Source organism: Sceloporus occidentalis, unplaced genomic scaffold, assembly GCF_023333645.1.
Source record: "Sceloporus occidentalis isolate IW3139 unplaced genomic scaffold, rSceOcc1.0.p SCAF_6, whole genome shotgun sequence".
Lineage (NCBI taxonomy): Eukaryota > Metazoa > Chordata > Lepidosauria > Squamata > Phrynosomatidae > Sceloporus > Sceloporus occidentalis.
In genome coordinates this window covers 105,794,643-105,812,581 of record NW_028316986.1, presented here as the reverse complement: position 1 = coordinate 105,812,581, position 17,939 = coordinate 105,794,643, and the positions used below count along the sequence as shown (strand labels likewise).

General features: G+C 40.4%; 1 protein-coding gene across 2 annotated transcripts in view; it reads left to right on the top strand.

The window, feature by feature from the left end:
- Positions 1 to 17,939, top strand: part of LOC149311230 (uncharacterized) — a 121,764-nt gene that overhangs the window by 10,078 nt on the left and 93,747 nt on the right. Inside the window, exons 1-9 of one of the 2 annotated variants that reach the window (XM_089530599.1) lie at positions 1,397 to 1,557; positions 2,909 to 3,019; positions 4,205 to 4,318; positions 5,100 to 5,294; positions 6,351 to 6,507; positions 10,204 to 10,361; positions 12,147 to 12,299; positions 14,531 to 14,632; positions 16,161 to 16,316. In XM_089530599.1, coding sequence (XP_089386725.1) covers positions 1,477 to 1,557; positions 2,909 to 3,019; positions 4,205 to 4,318; positions 5,100 to 5,294; positions 6,351 to 6,507; positions 10,204 to 10,361; positions 12,147 to 12,299; positions 14,531 to 14,632; positions 16,161 to 16,316 — 1,227 coding nt within the window. In that variant the 5' untranslated portion in view covers positions 1,397 to 1,476. Of the gene's footprint in view, positions 1 to 1,396; positions 1,558 to 2,908; positions 3,020 to 4,204; positions 4,319 to 5,099; positions 5,295 to 6,350; positions 6,508 to 10,203; positions 10,362 to 12,146; positions 12,300 to 14,530; positions 14,633 to 16,160; positions 16,317 to 17,939 lie in introns of those variants that run through there. The other variant, XM_089530598.1, reaches the window with a different exon arrangement.

Genomic DNA, 17,939 nt, shown 5'->3' with positions numbered 1-17,939 from the left:
CCGTGACCTCCTTAATATAGTCCATCCATCTCACATACAGCCTTCCTCTCTCTCTACTTCCCTCTACCTTTCCTAGCATTATTGTTTTCTCCAATGAGTAGTGCATTCTCATGATGTGGCCAAAGTATGACAGCCTAAGTGTAGTCATTTTGGCTTCTAGAGAGATACTGCCTCACATTTACCTGAGAGTAAGTCCTGTTGAACTCACAGAGGCTTTTTATTTTTAGTATATACACAACTATCACGTGTAAGTGGAGGGCAGGTTTTAGAGCCAAAATTATGGATTTTGATATGACCCATGGATAATTCAAGGGTATAACTCAGGGGCATGTAACAAGGGATCTAAAGGATAAAGCAAAGCAAAATGGTACCAACGAACAAATTCCAGCAGGCACAACTCATAGAATCATAGAGTTGGAAGAGACCGCACGGGCCATCCAGTCCAACCCCCTGCCATGCAGGAAATCCAAATCAAAGCATCCCCAGCAGATGGCCATCTAGCCTCTGCTTAAAGACCTCCAAGGAAAAAGACTCCACTACACTCCGAGGGAGTTTGTTCCACTGTCGAACATTCTTCCTAATGTTGAGGTGGAATCTCTTTTCCTGTAGCTTGCATCCATTGTTCCGGGTCCTGTTCTCTGGAGCAGCAGAAAACAAGCTTGCTCCCTCCTCAATATGACATCCTTTCAAATATTTAAACAGGGCTATCATATCACCTCTTAACCTTCTCTTCTTCAGGCTAAACATCCCCAGCTCCCTGAGTTGTTCCTCATAGGGCAAAGTTTCCAGACTTTTCACCATTTTAGTCGACCTCCTTTGGACACGCTCGAGTTTCTCAATGTCCTTTTTGAATTGTGGTGCCCAGAACTGGACACAGTATTCCAGGTGGGGCCTGACCAGAGCAGAATACAGTGGCACTATTACTTCTCTTGATCTAGACACTATACTTTTATTGATGCAGCCTAAAATTGCATTGGCCTTTTTAACTGCCGCATCGCACTGTTGACTCATGTTCAACTTGTGGTCTACTTGGACTCCCAGATCCCTTTCACACATAGTTTCATTCAGCCAGGTGTCCCCCATCCTATATCTGTGCATTTCATTTTTCTGCCCTAAGTGCAGTACCTTACATTTCTCTGTGTTGAATTTCATTTTGTTAGCTTTGGCCCAGCTTTCTAGTCTATTCAGATCATTTTGAATGTTGATCCTGTCCTCTGGAGTATTAGCTATTCCTCCTAATTTGGTGTCATCTGCAAATTTGATAAGTATGCTCCCAATTCTGTCATCCAGGTCATTGATGAAGATGTTGAATAACACTGGGCCCAGGACAGAGCCCTGTGGGACTCCACTGGTCACTTCCCTCCAGGATGAAAAGGAGCCATTGTTGGCACCCTTTGGGTTCGGCCGGTCAACCAATTACAGATCCATTTAACAGTTACTTTGTCTAGCCCACATTTTACAAGCTTGTTTGCAAGAATGTCATGGGAAACCTTGTCAAAGGCCTTACTGAAATCAAGATATACTATATCCACAGCATTCCCTTCAACTACCAAGCTGGTAATTTTATCAAAGAAAGAGATCAGATTTGTCTGGCATGACTTGTTTCTCTGAAACCCAATCCGTGTTGACTTTTTGTGATTATGGCATTGCCTTCTAGATGTTCACAGACTCTCTGTTTAATGATCTGCTCCATAATCTTTCCTGGTATTGATGTCAGACTAACTGGACGATAATTGTTAGGATCCTCTTTTTTCCCCTTTTTGAAGATGGGGACAACATTTGCCCTCCTGTTTGTGTTCACACTATAGGCTGAATGGATAAAAGAGTAGAGGCGGATCAGTGCTTCCAGAACACATTACACTCTTGCCTTCCACCAGGATATAATTCCTTTTGTAAAATAAGAGTTAAAGTACAGCACTTATATTGACCTGTGGATAAGTTGACTCTGTTTTTTGTGGTCAATTTTTAGACTACAATTTCTAGAGTTATACATGCGTATATACAGTACCCCCCCCCCCCCCCGCCTTCAGCAGCATATATCAATGTAGGAACATTGGCTGAAACAGGGTGTTCATGGCCATTTTTGAATGCCCTTGGAACCAGAGACTCCAAAGCTCCTCATTCCTTTAGGATGCTCACAGATTAGACCTGTTCTGGAAAGTGAAGAAGGAAAACAAATTGAGGAGACAGAGGAGAAGGGGAAAAAATTACTCTCAGGCACATGCATAATTGCTCTGTCTGCAATGAACCATCCTAGGCCTATGAAGAACTGCCATGTTTTCTGCCATGACATCCCTACCGTCTTAGAGTCACTCAGCCCATCCTCCCTGATATAAAAGTCTCAGAATGAGGAGCATTAAAAGCAATAGGCCCTATGCCCAATCTATATTAATCTGGCAAAAGGGAGGGGACAGTCAGGAGAAGAAAATAGAGTTGGCCCTTCTTATACACAGATTTGTTATACACTGATTGAAGCATCCATGGTTTGAAAATGTTTAAAAAAGTATAAATTTACCTTGATTTCCCATTTTTTATAAGGGACACCATTTTGCTATGTCATTATATTTAATGGGACTTGAGCACACACGGATTTTGTTATACATGGGGGATCTTGGAACCAAACCCCAGCGTATAACAAGGGTCCACTGTATTGTCATGATTTCAATGTCTTCCCCTTTCTTTCTGGGGTCTTTGTATTACCCCTGACCATAAATTAGTCCGGACTGTGAAAAGGATGGAATGCTCAGGATATCATAGTGACAGTAAATTTGAGATCTTGGTAAATTTGAATTGGAAAGTGAATTTGAATGAACTCAACTGCTGTGTCAATGAGGTCCTGAATGCAAGACCTGGAAAGATGGTAAAATGCAGAGTGTCCTAATTTTGCTTTGATGTCCATAATTTACAGGTTGCAGAGGCAAAGTCGCTTGTAATTCAGGCTGATGTCCTGCAGAGGGAGTTAGAGAGCTGTCTAAAAAGAGACTATACACCAGAAAGCTTACCTTTATTACTGCACCAGGTAATGGTTGTCTTTTTGAGATCTGAAAACCCATTTAGTATTTGTCAGCATACATTTTGTTTCAGAAGCTTTAAATGAGGCTTCCTGCTCACAGCCAGCTCCTTGTGTTTTGTGTTAGAGCCTTTTGGATTAGCTATTGGGCATTTCTTATCAGTTGCTTTTCACTTTTTAGTGTGACAATTGTGAAAAGAATATCCTGACCAAATGTAGCAGAGATTGTGAGCCTTGGTGCTTGCTGTCTTTAAGTGTTCAGCTGGTTGCTTAGTAAATTGGGTGGGAAGGAGAAGTGTGTATCAGATAAGAGGGGAAGAGAAGAAGAGGAGGGTAGTAGGGAGAAGAAGTGTGTATGTGTAAGAGGAAGAGAGAAAGAAAGAGAATGAGTATGTGTCTCTCTCTCTCTGTGTACACACATGTACAAGTCTAAGGAAATCATGGTTATTTTAGTTGGGTTTGGCATGGAAAAAAGCCAACAGGTCCCAAAAGAGCTTCTAACTGCTGTGCTTTAGGAATCTGATACAGGATTAGCTGTTATGTTGCCTGGAGTAGGATTCTGCACATATAATTGTAGCATAGACCATAACTTGCTAATGCACTACTCTTGCAGTTGTTCTCATCCAGGGGAAATGAAATCCTGCCATGCTGCCTCTAGGATTCTCGCCATTGGAAGATTGGGGAGACAGCTCTGCTCTGCTGTTGTTCCTCAAATCTGATTGTCACTTCCTTGCAGGAATTGTATAGGAGTTGAATGGATTAGGAGGAGTATAGCCCCAAGTTCCAAAGAACTGCTTAATTTCATGTAAGGGATTTAGGTTGAATGCTAGACCAGTGGAATTCTTAACTTTGAATTTCTCCTTCAAACAGCTGATTGTTGTCCTGACATAATCTAATTTTTTGAAATCCCCATAAATTTCAATAGCAGTTTATCATGAGTGCTGGGGTGCTGTTCTAGAAAAAAGAAGTTTAAGCCCTTTCGACCTTTTTAAGCTTAAAGAGCTAGATTCATAGGTCCTTAGTTCCTGGCGAAAATCTCTTTTTAAAAAAGTAAAGTAGAAAAGAAACACCTTTAAATACCAACATGGAATAGATATCTGCAGATATCTTTTCCACTTACATATGTGATAATACGTTGCGTTTTGGAAGCAATGGTGCTGTTTTAATCTCCACAATTTATTGCTTTTGGTGAAGTTTTTTACAGACAGAATTACACAGTTGGTCCAAAGCAAATATTTACACATGCTCAGATGGAAAAGATTTTGTCAGCACAGCAGTGTTATTGAACAACTCTATCCATTCTACCAGGTATGAAAATCTCAGAGCTGCACAGTTCAGGTATATGTGTTTTTCTTTAAGGTAAGTAACAAGAACTGAGCTGTAAGCATGATCTGGCAGGAGCAAAGCTTGTAAAAATGGATATAGGTTTTCTTTTAATAAAATTGCACTAATAATGCCAATTGCTGTGCTTCATAAGCAGGAATGATGATGGAGGTTTGAAAGCTGGTGGTTTTTCCCCTTTCTTGGAAGAAAAGTGCTTGTCTTTTTCACAAAGAGCTAGAATTTTTTCTTGATGTGTCACTTTTCTATATGCAAGGATTTTTTTGGTGGAGGAATATTAAAAGATTATGTCACACTATACACTGCCCCCTCACACTGGTAGTTTGAACTGCTGAAGCCAACATTAGTCCTGCCATATGTGCCTGCTTCATGTGTAAAGTATTTCGAACACCAAAGGTTTTAGAGAATCATCAGGAGCAGGCACTGGAACATCAGTAAAAGTTGATTTATATGACATGTGTTGCTGGAAGCCAAATATTTTGTAGTGCTTGGCCATGTATGCTATAAAAAATTATAATGTCTCCAAATATATCTTTTTAAAAGGAAGCATTCTCAGAATGAATTTTTAAATAAAAAAGCTCAGATTTTATTTGTACAATTTAATTGTCCCCATAAATGACAACTCCTGTTCCTCAGATTTTCTCATTTAGAGAGGAAGGGTAAACTATAAACTGTAGTGTTCCTGCTTATTAATTCATCTTTCTGAGAAAACAACTCCTCTTCTCTCTTGCTCCTGCTCTCTCCCTAGAAACAAGTGGCTCATATTATGCAGGAGTACAATGATGCTGTTCAAAGGGCTGTGAGGCTGTCAAGTGCCCGAGAGAACTTCCTGACCGGAAAGGAAAATCCTACCAATTTAGTGACCCAAGAAGACCTGACTATTTACACACAATGGCTAATATGCCACTTGCACTCACTTAAGGCTGTTCACAACTACCTCCGGGTAAGATGACTGGTACAGATTGTGAAACAGAGAATAGAAGCTCTAAGCTTCACTTCACACGTCTTTTAACATTTGTAAGTTGAAATCATGGCCACAAAGGAAATAGGAATATTGCATGCTACTTTGCATCCATCAACAAGACATGAGGGTTTCTCAGGTTTGTCAAGCTCTCACCCCAAAAGGTGCAAATTTCAGATGTTCAATGGGTCCCTGGGAAGGTAGTCCTTCCCCACTTCGACTATAGCAGACAGGAGTGGAAGCTAGTGGCTTCAGTGTCAACAAGGTGCTAAATAAGCTCTCGATGGTTAGGCTGAACTTTAAATAAGCTGTCCAGGGTGCTAAACCATGCCCCCAACTAGGCTCAGCCCCTTGGAGAGCTCTTGGAAAAAACTGGTGGAGGAACACAGCTATGTGGCTGTGTTCTAGATTTGTTTGTTCCTGATGTTTCGCCAGCATCTGTGGCTGGCGAGAATGCTCACCTGGAAAGGACTTGGGTATATATATTGTGTGACCTGGAAAGGCAGGAGTGATTTGCATGCAACAGAACAATACACACCTGCCTTTCCAGGTCACACAATATACATATACCCAAGTCCTTTCCAGGCAAGCATTCTCTGAAGATGCCAGCCACAGATGCTGGCGAAACGCCAGGAAGAAGCTCTTCTAGAACATGACCACATAGCCCGAAAAACCCACAAAAAAACACTGGGTGACCTTGGGCAAGTCACAGGCTCTCAGCCTCAGGGAAAGACAGTGGTAAACCTTTGAATAAATCTTGCCATGAAAATCCCATGATAAGTTCGTGTTATGGTCACCATAAGTTGGAAGCCACTTGAAAGCTCATAACACACAGAGAGAGGCAATATTCTCTAGAAGTAGCAAAGTCTGATGGATGCCAGAACTCCTATAAATGTCATGACTAAGGAGCATGCAGCATGTAGATCTTAATGAACTGTATTTCTCAGAGAATGTCTGAAATCTCAATCCATTCTCATTAGCATCACATATTCTACAGTTCCCATGGTTCTTTGACATATCTATCTTCATATTTTGTAGGTACTCCAGTACCTGCCCATCTCTCACAGGACAGAAGTGGCTGTTGACAGACAACCATCCTGTAATGATGGAGATGCAGTCAAAACTCCCAGCAAAACAGAACTTCTATCTCCCAATATTCAGCTCTTTGTCTGGCCTAGCACATCTGTGCCAGATGGTAAGAAATAATTTCATTCACATCCATTTCTCAGTCTGGTGCTCTCCAGATGCACTGGACTACAACCCCCATCATCCTCAATGGTCGTGATAATCAAAAATGATAAGAGTGGCAGTCAAGGCCATCTGCAGGGCACCCCATTGGAGAAGGACCTTAGGGTCTCTCTGTACCATGTAATCGTTTTCAGCACAATAGATCTGCAGTTGTTGTGTATGGTCTCTGGCTTCTCCTAGTCCCCATTTTTACTGTAAGCAGAGCTTGGAAAAATCACATTTTTGGACTACTGCTCTCAGAGTTGTCCAGGTGACACACTTGCTGCCCATGCTATTCTGGGCAGTGTAGTCTAAAAAGTAACTTTTTGAAAATCTTTATTGTAGGAAACTGCAGTATTGATTCTGGGGAAATGCCATTTTGTACCATTTATCTCATCTCCCTTTGTGTAATTAGTGGATTGTGGCTGTTTTATACCAGCTAGTTTGAGAGTGTGTAGACACTCTCATTCTACCTTAGACAGCAACTAAGGTCATTTCAGGATAGTTGCTTGGGGGAATATGTAGACTACTCAGTCTGTATCTGGCTATTAATTCTGAAGGGAAAATGGGCTTTTATGGAGACAGAAAGCTAATCAAAATGATTTGCTGCTTTGCTGTTTACTTTCAGTAACAAGTTATCTAGAACCATTTGTTTTACAGATATTAAATAAAGTCTCCAGCTTCATGTGTGCTATAGATCTAAGCTGGATTGATTAAACAGAAAGAAAATTGATTAAGTAAAACATTAAAAGCAAAGATAGGGCAAAGTGTAGAAAAGGAACACAGATGGCCCATTACTGCCAAGCAATAAAATAATAAATTAGATTACATATAACGCTACAAACCCTCATGAGCCTTATTGAGCTTCAGCAAGTTGTTGCATAGTGATTAAAATTCTTGGTGTGTCAATAAGCTGTTGTGCAGGAGACATCTGTGCCTGGTAATGGGCTTTGAAGTCTAACTTGAAAAAGTCTCTCAACAGAAGTTTCTATGAAAAAGGAAGGTTCAGCATACCATTAGGTAGAAGGAGGGCGAGAAGACAGTGACACAATGATGGAGGCCAGAGTTTGGTTTTCCTTTTCATGCCCTGATCACTCCTCTCCCACTCCAAGGTAGCCTCCTACCCACAGGAGCTGTAGGGGATGCTGTCCCATTAACAGCTTGGAAAAGCTATTCTTTAGACAGCTCATCAGAGTAACCAGATGTCCTAACCGCAAAGGAGGACAAAGTGCTGCAAAATGTACAACATTCAAGAAAAATGTAGGACATTACAAAAGAAAAGCTAAAAACACTCATAGAAATATAAATTCATTTCATATGGGGCGTTTATAGCTATATTACATATACTGTACTGACTTTTATTATGTACTCAACTGTATTTTTTCTAATGAACTTATCTTCATTAAAATGCCTTGTTAGCTTGCAATATACTCTGAGCAAAACAAATGCTTAAAATTTGACTTTATGAGCAACAAACCCTTGACTGAATCTACATTGAAATGTTTCCTTTCATTTATTCATTGTACAGAAATTGAGAAGGGGAAAATACTTTCCACATTTGCATTGCGTCCTCAAGCAGCCCATTGCCCAAAAGGTTTGCTGCCCTTTTCCCCTTGGAGAAACAAATGCACCCTGGTCTTGTCTGCTGCTCCTAGGAAAAAAGAACTTTAGAAGAATCCATCCTATTTCCCTATTTGTAGCAAGGACAGGCTGCCAAGCAGCTACATCTCTCAAAGGGGAACAGCAAACATGGTGTTATTCAATGGGCTTCTTAATCATGTCCCAAATGGAGGACATTTTGGAATTCCTCCTGGGCAGGAAGTTGAAATTTGGGACATGTCCTAGAAAAGGCCATCTGGTCATCTGGCTGCTCACAGCCTGGCCAAATAGTGCAAAAAGAAACAGTGGCCTGTTACAGACTGCCAAAATAAAGCTGCTTCGGGTCTCGTTGGAGGTATGCTGTTTAAATTATGGTTGCATCCTAAGAATCCGGAAGCTGCACCAAAGCTGCACTCCAGTGCTTAGGAATGGAGTGTGGCTTTGGCGCGACCTCCGGACTCTTAGGACCCATGCATCATTTAAATAGCATACCTCCAAAGAGACCCGAAGCAGCTTTATTTTGGCAGTCTGTAACAGGCCTATCTTAAGTTTGGCAAAGTGGCACTATCTTGTTCTTTAGTAGCAAAAAAGCCTTATGGTGGATCTGGGTCTCTTTTCTATTTTTGTTATGTGTTCCTCTTTATAAATCTAGATGTCTATAAACCAAAGGTCTGGAAACCAAGCCTTATGAAGAACAACTTAGGGGGCTGGAGATCTTTAACTCAGAGGAGAAAAGACTGAGAGATGATATAATAGCCCTCTTTAAATATCTAAAGGGATATTATGTAGAAGGAGCCAGTTTGTTTCTGCTGATGCAGGGACTAGAACATGAACCAGTGGATTTAAATTCCAAGAAAAGATAGAATCATAGAATCATAGAATCATAGAATCGTAGAGTTGGAAGAGACCACTAGGGCCATCCAGTCCAACCCCCTGCCATGCAGGAAATCCAAATCAAAGCATCCCTGACAGATGGCCATCCAGCCTCTGTTTAAAGACCTCTAAGGAAGGAGACTCTATCACCTTCTGAGGAAGTGCATTCCACTGTCGAACAGCCCTTACTGTCAGGAAGTTCCTCCTAATGTTCAGGTGGAATCTCTTTTCCTGTAGTTTGCATCCATTGTTCCGGGTCCTGTTCTCTGGAGCAGCAGAAAACAAGCTTGCTCCCTCCTCAATATGACATCCTTTCAAATATTTAAACAGGGCTATCATATCACCACTTAAACATTAGAAAGAACTTTTTTTATTGTGTGAGCTGTTCAACACTAGAATAGACTACCTTGGAGGATGGCGTACTCTCTATGTTTGGAAGTCTTGAAATCAGAGGTTGAATAGACATCTTTCAGGAGTACTATACTGTAGTTATGAATGGCAGGACTAGATTGCCATTCTTGTCCCTTCCAACTCTAAGGCTGCATCTTCACTGCAGAAATAATGCAGTTTGACATGGCTTTAACTGCTATGGCTAATATTATGGAATTCTCTGACTCGTAGTTTTGTGAGATATATAGCCTTCTTTGACAGAGAGCTCAGATGCCACAACAAACTACAAAGCCCAGGATTCCATAGCATGGAGCCATGGCAGTTAAAGCACTCTGAAATTGCATTATTTCTGCAGTGCAGATGCAGTCTAAGATTCTATTCTCGTTAACAAAAGCTTTATTCACATTCTCTTGTTCACTGTTAGTGGATCTTCTAGGCCACTGTAATTCTCTGTGGAGAAACAAACTCTGAACTGGGAGTTGCATCCTACATCACCAGTGTAAAGGGGGCAGTGCATGGCAAATGCTGCAGGTTTACTGAGTGAAGGATAGTCTGTGCATTATAAACAAGTCTGTCCTCCAGCAGACTCAGGAGGAATCGTTTGGGATGGGATGTCAAGTGCCCTCAGGCACATGAGGCAATTGTCTTACTCTGCCTAATGGTAGGGCTGTCTCTGGATAGGTATCCAATGCCCAGGGCACGCATAAGTGTATTTAAAAACATGTTTCAGTAGCTGCTGCTCCCAAAGCTCCACCACATGTAATCATTCTTGTGTTGTTCAAATGATTCTGCCTTCTTTCAGGGGCCTTATCAAAGGATGCCACCTTTACACTTCCACAACGCAGTACAGAAATTGAAGAACTGAAGCCACAACTCAGACTTTTGCTTTCTCAGTTCGGTATCAACTATGATGTAGAAAACCTCAGGCATTCTGCTAATGAAATGGAACTTTTTTCCATGGTAATTTAAATAATGGTTTCATATTATATATGCTGGTGCAATGCTATAGTGTTTGTGAAGAGTAATAAATAGTAACTTTAAGCCCTGAAATGGGCCATTGCACTTAGCAAAAGGCCAGATTCTCATTTACCCTTTTTATTTTGCTGGCATACTATGCTTTTAAAAATCATACAGGGGTAGCTGTGTGGGCCATTTAACAAATCCAAACAAAAATCCATCAGTGATACCTGCCTTGGCCAACCAAAATGCACAATATACTTGTTGCAAGCTTTCAAAGCTCCATGGGCTTCTTCATTAGACAAGATGTTACAAACCAAATAGGCGAAAAAAACAATTGGAGATGTTAGTCAGATGCCTGTATGTTGTTTCAGTCCTTAGTAAAGATGGCATGCTGGGGAGGATATCTTTTGCAGGCAGGCTCCTCCTCCTTCTGGCCATGTGGCAGTAGGGAGTTTGCCAAAGTCCAGGAAATTTAAAGTCCATTTGCATCTCAGCAGGGACCCCTCTAGTATGGAAACACTGGCAGTGCCTAAGCTAATTAATCTTTGTCAGCATTTCATGTAATTTGGGCATCTTTCGAACAGAATGAATCTTGGCATCACCTTTCATCATAATGTTCTTCCTGGCTAGAAAGTGTTCCAGTTTTCTTCATTCTTCTAACATATCGATCAGTCTTTTCTAAAGCAATAAGCAGAGTGACTCTAAGGTACATAATGGGCAATCCCAACAAATGTGCCATTGCATGGTGTTGAATTTCCTTGATAAATTCCTTCTGGGGTATGATAGCACCTCATTTTGTAGATTTATGTTCTCCTGTTCCTAATAGGTGAAATACCTGTGTAGTAATAAAAACTCAGATTTGGAGATAACTTCAAAATCTGAGCCCTTTGGTGGAGGAATAGGGTCATGTAGAACATGCAGCCATCCAAATTTTGTTGGACTACAGTTCCCATCAACCTTCACCACTGACTTTGCTTTCAGTCCAACAATAACAGGAAGACCACATATTCCCCTTCCTTGCTCTATTGCCATATATTACTTTGGAGGAGAGGCCCTCAAAAGAGGTGCTTACCAAAGATGGATGTTCTCTACCATTCCCAAGCAGTGATATTTTTGTTCCACAAACTTGCTTTATGCGGTTAACTGACCAAATGTCTTATCTTTTATATGCTGTTTTGATCTACTGTCATGGAAAATCCATAGCTCAAAGACACAGTCCAAGTCACCAATTAGTTCAATAAAGATGAACAACTTCCCTTCTGCATGCCCTGTGTTCTATTTTTTAAAATAGTTTCAAAGCAATGGTAAGGAAAATCTGAAGAATTTTGCCCTAAAGCCATCTACTAGCTCTAATTAGTATAGATTCAGTGGATCTATAGCTGAGTTGTAAGTAAACACCCATTGATTTAATACAAGGATGGACAAAGTGTGGCCATCCAGATGTTGTTGAACGTTAGCTCCCTGTGGCTTTTGCCAGCATAGCAAATGGCAAGGCATGCTGGGAATTGTAATCTAACAACCTCTGAAGAGCTGCACAATTCCCACCCTTGGTTTAATGGAACTAGAAGTTAGATTTTGGCTTCAGGTACAATTAGTATTAAACGTCAATGCTAAGTACAAATAGATTAAGTGAAAATAGCTTTTTCTGGATTCGCAGTAATGATATGATCCTGTGCTAGAACTCTTATAACACAGTTATATAGATTAACACTTGCAGTGACCAATGGAAAGTAGTATGCTGATTTCTAGCACCTAATGAGCTTTTTTTTCTCTTGAGGCACTTAGGTCATGCAAAAGTTTAGAAGCATTTTCAGTAAACAACAGACAATGAGAACATTTCCTGTTTATGATGTTGGCAATCCTGGATCAGAAAACTGGGATATGGTGGACTCAAAAATGGCTTTGAAAAAAAAAGCCAACTGGATTCCATTTATAAAGGTAAAAACAACTGAATCTGATATATTGATAAATTTATTTGTTCACACTACAGGAAACTTGTTGGGCCTTCTATTTCCCAAATTCTCAATGGTAAACCATTTTCTTTATCCTAAGTGGAAGTCAGCTTGCTGGCTTTGCTCCTGAGAGCTTCATTATCAATTTGTTTGTATGCCGTTCAGCACAGAATCATGCCAAATACACATCAGATATATGATTGGCACTTTCAACTCTGAAAGAGCTGTTCTGATATTTGGACAGACTAGAACTTGGAAAAACTACTTTTGAGAAAAATGGATATAATTACATCTTGAAGCTGTCCGAAACATAGTAGTGATAGGATGATGTTCCTGGGTCCCAGAGCATTTTACTACCGCCAGCAGCATCAATAAGGATGTGCAGGATGTGTGGAATGCACCAGGTGACACTGTAAGGGTGGGTGCTCCTCAAACATCTGTCTTTGGGCAGAAACAGGCTGTGGTTTTTTCCTGCATCCCTTTAAAATGTTGGAGCTCAGTGAGACAGATGGTGTGAGTGGCGCGAGACTCAGTGGGAAAAGAAAGGAGAGGCCTCAGGTTTTTAGAATGTTTTCATTCTTTTAAATTTTTCTTTAAAACATCACATCTTACCACATTTTCACTTTAATCACATGGAACTATGTACATGTAAATACATTCAGGCGGTGCATATGATATTGTAATTTAAAGGTATAATTGTAAGTTTGCTAATTGTTTTATGTCACAACTGTTGCCATTACATTCAGTGATATATTAGAACATTTTTTTTTACTAAGGATTCTGTATGGTGTGTTATGGGAGGAGGTCAATGGCGGAGGGGGAAATTCTTGCACCAGGACACACCAACTCTAGTGATGTCACTGCCTACCACTGCTCAGTTAATGGATGGCTTCGGCATGTCACTATAGGTATTTATTTGCCCTACAAGGAGTTTCTAGGGAAAGCTGTGAAAAATGTAGAACAAAACAAAATCAAGAAGTGGTGGGGACTTCATGGAACTTCCTTTGCCCATTCTCACTCTCATCAGCTTGTAGCATTCCTGAAATTCTCTTGTATTAACATTTTGCTTGATTTTTATTAACACTATTTAATTGGATCCAGAGTAAAACACAATGTTCACATCTGGTTTTGAAAAATGGTTGTTGTTCTTGTTTTGATCTTAAACAATGCAATTTGTTTAAAAGATTAATTACATGCATTTCACTTTTTTATGGCCAGAAAAAGGATGGTTTTGGGAACAGGGGTGGGGGGGTGGGGGGCCTGCCACTTACAAACAAACAAACAAACTTTGATTGCAGCAGATGTGGCCTCAGAGACAAACTTTGCCCACCCCTCAAATAAGAGTGTGAATCATGCACAATTAAATCTCACTAAGAGCCAGTGCGGTGTAACTGTTTGACTCTGGGAGACCAGGATTCATATCCTCACTCAGCCATGAAAACTCACTGAGGAGACCTTGGACAAGTTATCCTCCGAGAAAGGCAATGGCAAACCATCTCTGCACAAATCTAGACAAAAAAACAAACAAACAACCACCATGATAAGGGTCATCATAAGTCAGAAACAGCTTGAAGGGACACAAAAACAACAAGACAATACCAATCAGCTGTAGAGTGGGAAAATGGGGAGATGCTCCCATCTAGCCATTTCTGCACAACACTCAAGTACACTTGTGTTTGAAATGTACAGGCTGCTAGGATTTTTTCCCCTACCTCCTTGCATAGCTCCTTTTCACACACATAAGAATTATTCTGCATACAGAAAAATGATTATGTTCACCAAGCTTGGGTAGTTTGTTGCAGTTCAAATGTTATTGGGCCACAGTTCCCATTATCTTTCATCACTGGCTATGTTGGCTGAGGCTAACTCGAATTACAGTTACCACCTGGAGGCTACCTGGAGGACAACCCATTATTGGTTGTCACAGACCAGTCTTGCTAGATTAGGGGAGGAATGTTCTTTCCGTGGCCTTCTTGTGTTTTTCAGTTCCATGAGCAGAAATCCCTTTTCATTAGCTATTGAAGTAGTTAGTTCAATTTGGCATTCAGAACAGGTTTTTGTGGGTCCAATGGCTGTACAAGAAGCTGTTACAACTCTTACTCAATGGGGTTATCCAGGACAACAGCACTAGCTTGGTTAATATTGTGTTAGATTTAGGGTCACATCTGCACAGGGAAGTCTTCATTACATGTCTGTCCTTTGTGTTCTTTTCTGCAGATTAAAGCTAAACAAGATCCATGGCAACAAAAACAATTAATAAAATTGAAACAGTGGAAAAAGTTGGATGAATTGCTATTGGTTCAGTCAAAGTTTTTAAAGGTAAACAGAAGTATTTTGCGAAAGGTCACTCAGTGGGTTTCCATGGCTGAAGGGAATTCAAACCCTGCTTTATGTGAGCCAGTATGGTGTAGTGGCTTGAGCACTGGACTACAACTCTGGAGGTCAGTGTTTGAATTCCTGTTTGGCCATGGAAACCCACTGGGTGATTTGGGGCAAGTAATACACTCTCAGCCTCTGAGGATGGCAATCGCAAATCTCTGAAGAAACTTGCCAAGAAAACCCTAGGTTTGCGTTATGATCACCATAACTTGGAAACAACTTGAAGGCACACAACAAACCAGAATTTCAGAGTTATAGTCTAACTTTAACCACCATACCACACTTGTTCTCATCATCTTTTAGCATTCTTAAAAAAATTATATTAAAGTTTTCCTTGATTTTAACATTTATTTGTTATAAACACTACTGAATGAGGTCCAGACCACATGAATGAGACTTAGGTTCCATGAAAATCAATAAATTAAGATAGTTAAAATTTAGCCTAAATTCCACAGATTTCATTGTGGTCTAATTGTGGATAGCTTAATTTGACTCCAGCCAATTGTCCTTGGTTCTGTTGTCGATATACAATGTGAACACTTCCCTATTTATCTGTATTTCAGTTTTTTCCTCAGTAACCTGCTCTATAGACATTCCAGTTCTGGAGCTACTTTCTGTGGATTGTTCCCCATTGTATTATCCCTATTCTTTTTGTATGTCATCTTCCAAAGTAGATGGTGAAGTTGAGCAATCTGTGACCCACAGCCTAATTTCAAAAACCCTCTAAAAGTATTCTGTTCAAATGTCTAATATTAATATATCCTTCCCAGGCAGCCTACTGCATAAGGAGAAAAGGAAAATGGTTGGTGTGTGTGTGTGTGTGCATGTGTGTATGGAAAGAAGAGGCCCTACCTGTGGCCACACTCATCCCAGGTTTCAGCCCTACTACCAGGAGTATGGTGCCCAAACAGATTAACCCCAGAGAATGATAGAAAGATGGTCAGGGAACTTTCCCTGTCTTATGGAAATGCACAAAAGTGATAAGCTGTGTGTTTATCAAGCCAGAAGGGAGTTTGGGAAGATGAAATCCTAAATAAAATACCATTCTTTCAGTTTTCATATCTAAGGTTGTGTCAACACTAGAGAATGAATGCAGTTTGACACTACTTTGACTGTTATGGATGAGTGCTATGGAATTTTGGGGTTTGTAGTTTTGTGAGATATTTAGCCTTTTCTGTCAGAGAGGTTTGGCTGTGCCACAACAAACTAGAAATCCCAGGATTCCGAGAATGGGGCCATGGCAATTAAAGTGGTGTCAAACTATAGTTCTTCTGCAGTGTGGCAATAGCCTAAGGCTATTTCACTTTCAACTATATTTTCTGCTGCAATGAGAGGGTAAACCTGCCATGCTATGCAGACAATGCTGTGATCCCTGATACAAGCTCTCTTTCTTGCATACACATAGCCTATGGTAGCTGAATTGTGCCTTTTCCTTGGTAAACTACAATATATTGTTGTCACCAATTAGGTTTCCAATTTGGAGCAGGTGATGGTGGCTCTCCAGGAGCAAGCAGCAGCAGTACTGGAACCAAAGTCTGTTACATCGGTTTTTATGACTTCTTCTAACTCACAACAGTATGACCAAATCTGGGAAAAGGTTTATCATAATCCAGAATTCCACCAGGTAACAGGAATAGGAGTGCAATATAATATGAAATTTGTATAGCTCTCTGTAGGGTTTCTGCCCACTTTTTGGGGGAATGAACTGTGAACTGTTAATGAAGACTGCAATGCAGGATTAAGTTCTGATATTTTGCTGTAGATGAGCTTTTGTTTGATGGTCTGATTGAAGTCACTATCCTCTGTTATCTTGAAGTTACTTGCATTTTGTTCCGCCGTTGTCTGAAGTGATAAAACGCATTGACTAATTTGAATTCATGCCTTTTATTATCTCTGAGTACTGTAAAACAATGCATGGCACTGCAGTAAGTTTATTATTCGGTGACTACCAGGGTCAGAGTCAGGCAATCAGACTCTCAAAAAGTTATTCTTTGGGACCATAACTCAATTATCCCCCAGACCTCTTAGCCGAAGGCCTTGCTGACTGGGGCTTGTAATAGCTTACCCAACCTTTGCATATAAATTCATGGTATCATTGATAATGTATGTAAAGCTCACATCTAACTGGTTGTTATTCTAAGATACATCCTTCCCATTGGCCTATTGGTTCTTTGGTGGTTTTCACATCATAAGAGATCCTCAGTGCTTTTAAAAAGTAATCTCAGTACATGAACATCCAGACGAGAGTGTTAATACTCTGGGTTAAATCAATTAAAAATCACAAAGCAGTCAGCTAATTTTTGAGTCTCACAGATGTTAGCAGGCATGATGCTGAAAAAAGTGCAATACAAGCAAAAAACCCCCACAAAACCCCTGGTTATTGGATGTAGGCATATTTGAAACCCAAACTATGATATTTTAGTCTTGAAGCCTAATTTTTGCAGCCTAATTACATCAGATGCATCATTGAAGGATGCAAGTGTCAACAGAAACTAAATTAGATGGTATGACCCAGTGAATCATAGAATCCTAGAGTTGGAAGAAACCGCAAGGGCCATCCAGTCCAACCATCATGATTGATGTAGGTTAATGTAGCAGACAGATGTATATTTGATTGGAGGAAATGATAGGAATTGAAGGAGCTGTTTGGGATGGGAGGATTCCATGATAGGTGTGATAGGGGGAAAAAAGCAGCAAGAAGACTAGAGGTGCCAGATATGTGGGAGTTTTCAATAGCCTTTGGTCTACAGTACATATAATCCACTGACTCTATGATGCTGTAGTTCAGATCTACATAGGAAGAGGAGAAGAAATGGGTCATAAAATCCCAGATTAAGTTTATACAGCCAAGCATAATAGCCTATCATCCATGTTTTCTGGTTGCTGAGATGCTTTGAATACAATTAAATATTTCAGTTGGATCAGTGGGTTCTGATCTTGTTTTAGTGATTTATTTGCAATCAACCATGCATGTCTTAATACCTGGACTTTGTTCAAACCATGGTAAATGTACACTTTGTTTTAATGTTCACTTGGTGTCTCTGTTGCCTTACTATTAACCAGTGCATGTAATTAAAAGATTATTAAATCACCATCAAGCAACAACTTGTGAGATCATATCTAGGCTCTTTTTAAAAACTGCACTTAAATGAGGGCAGTTAGCCCTCCAGTTGCTCTTGACCGCAACTCCTACAATCCCTTATCATCGGTCATGTTGGCTGGGACTTCAGGGAGTTGAGGTCCAAGG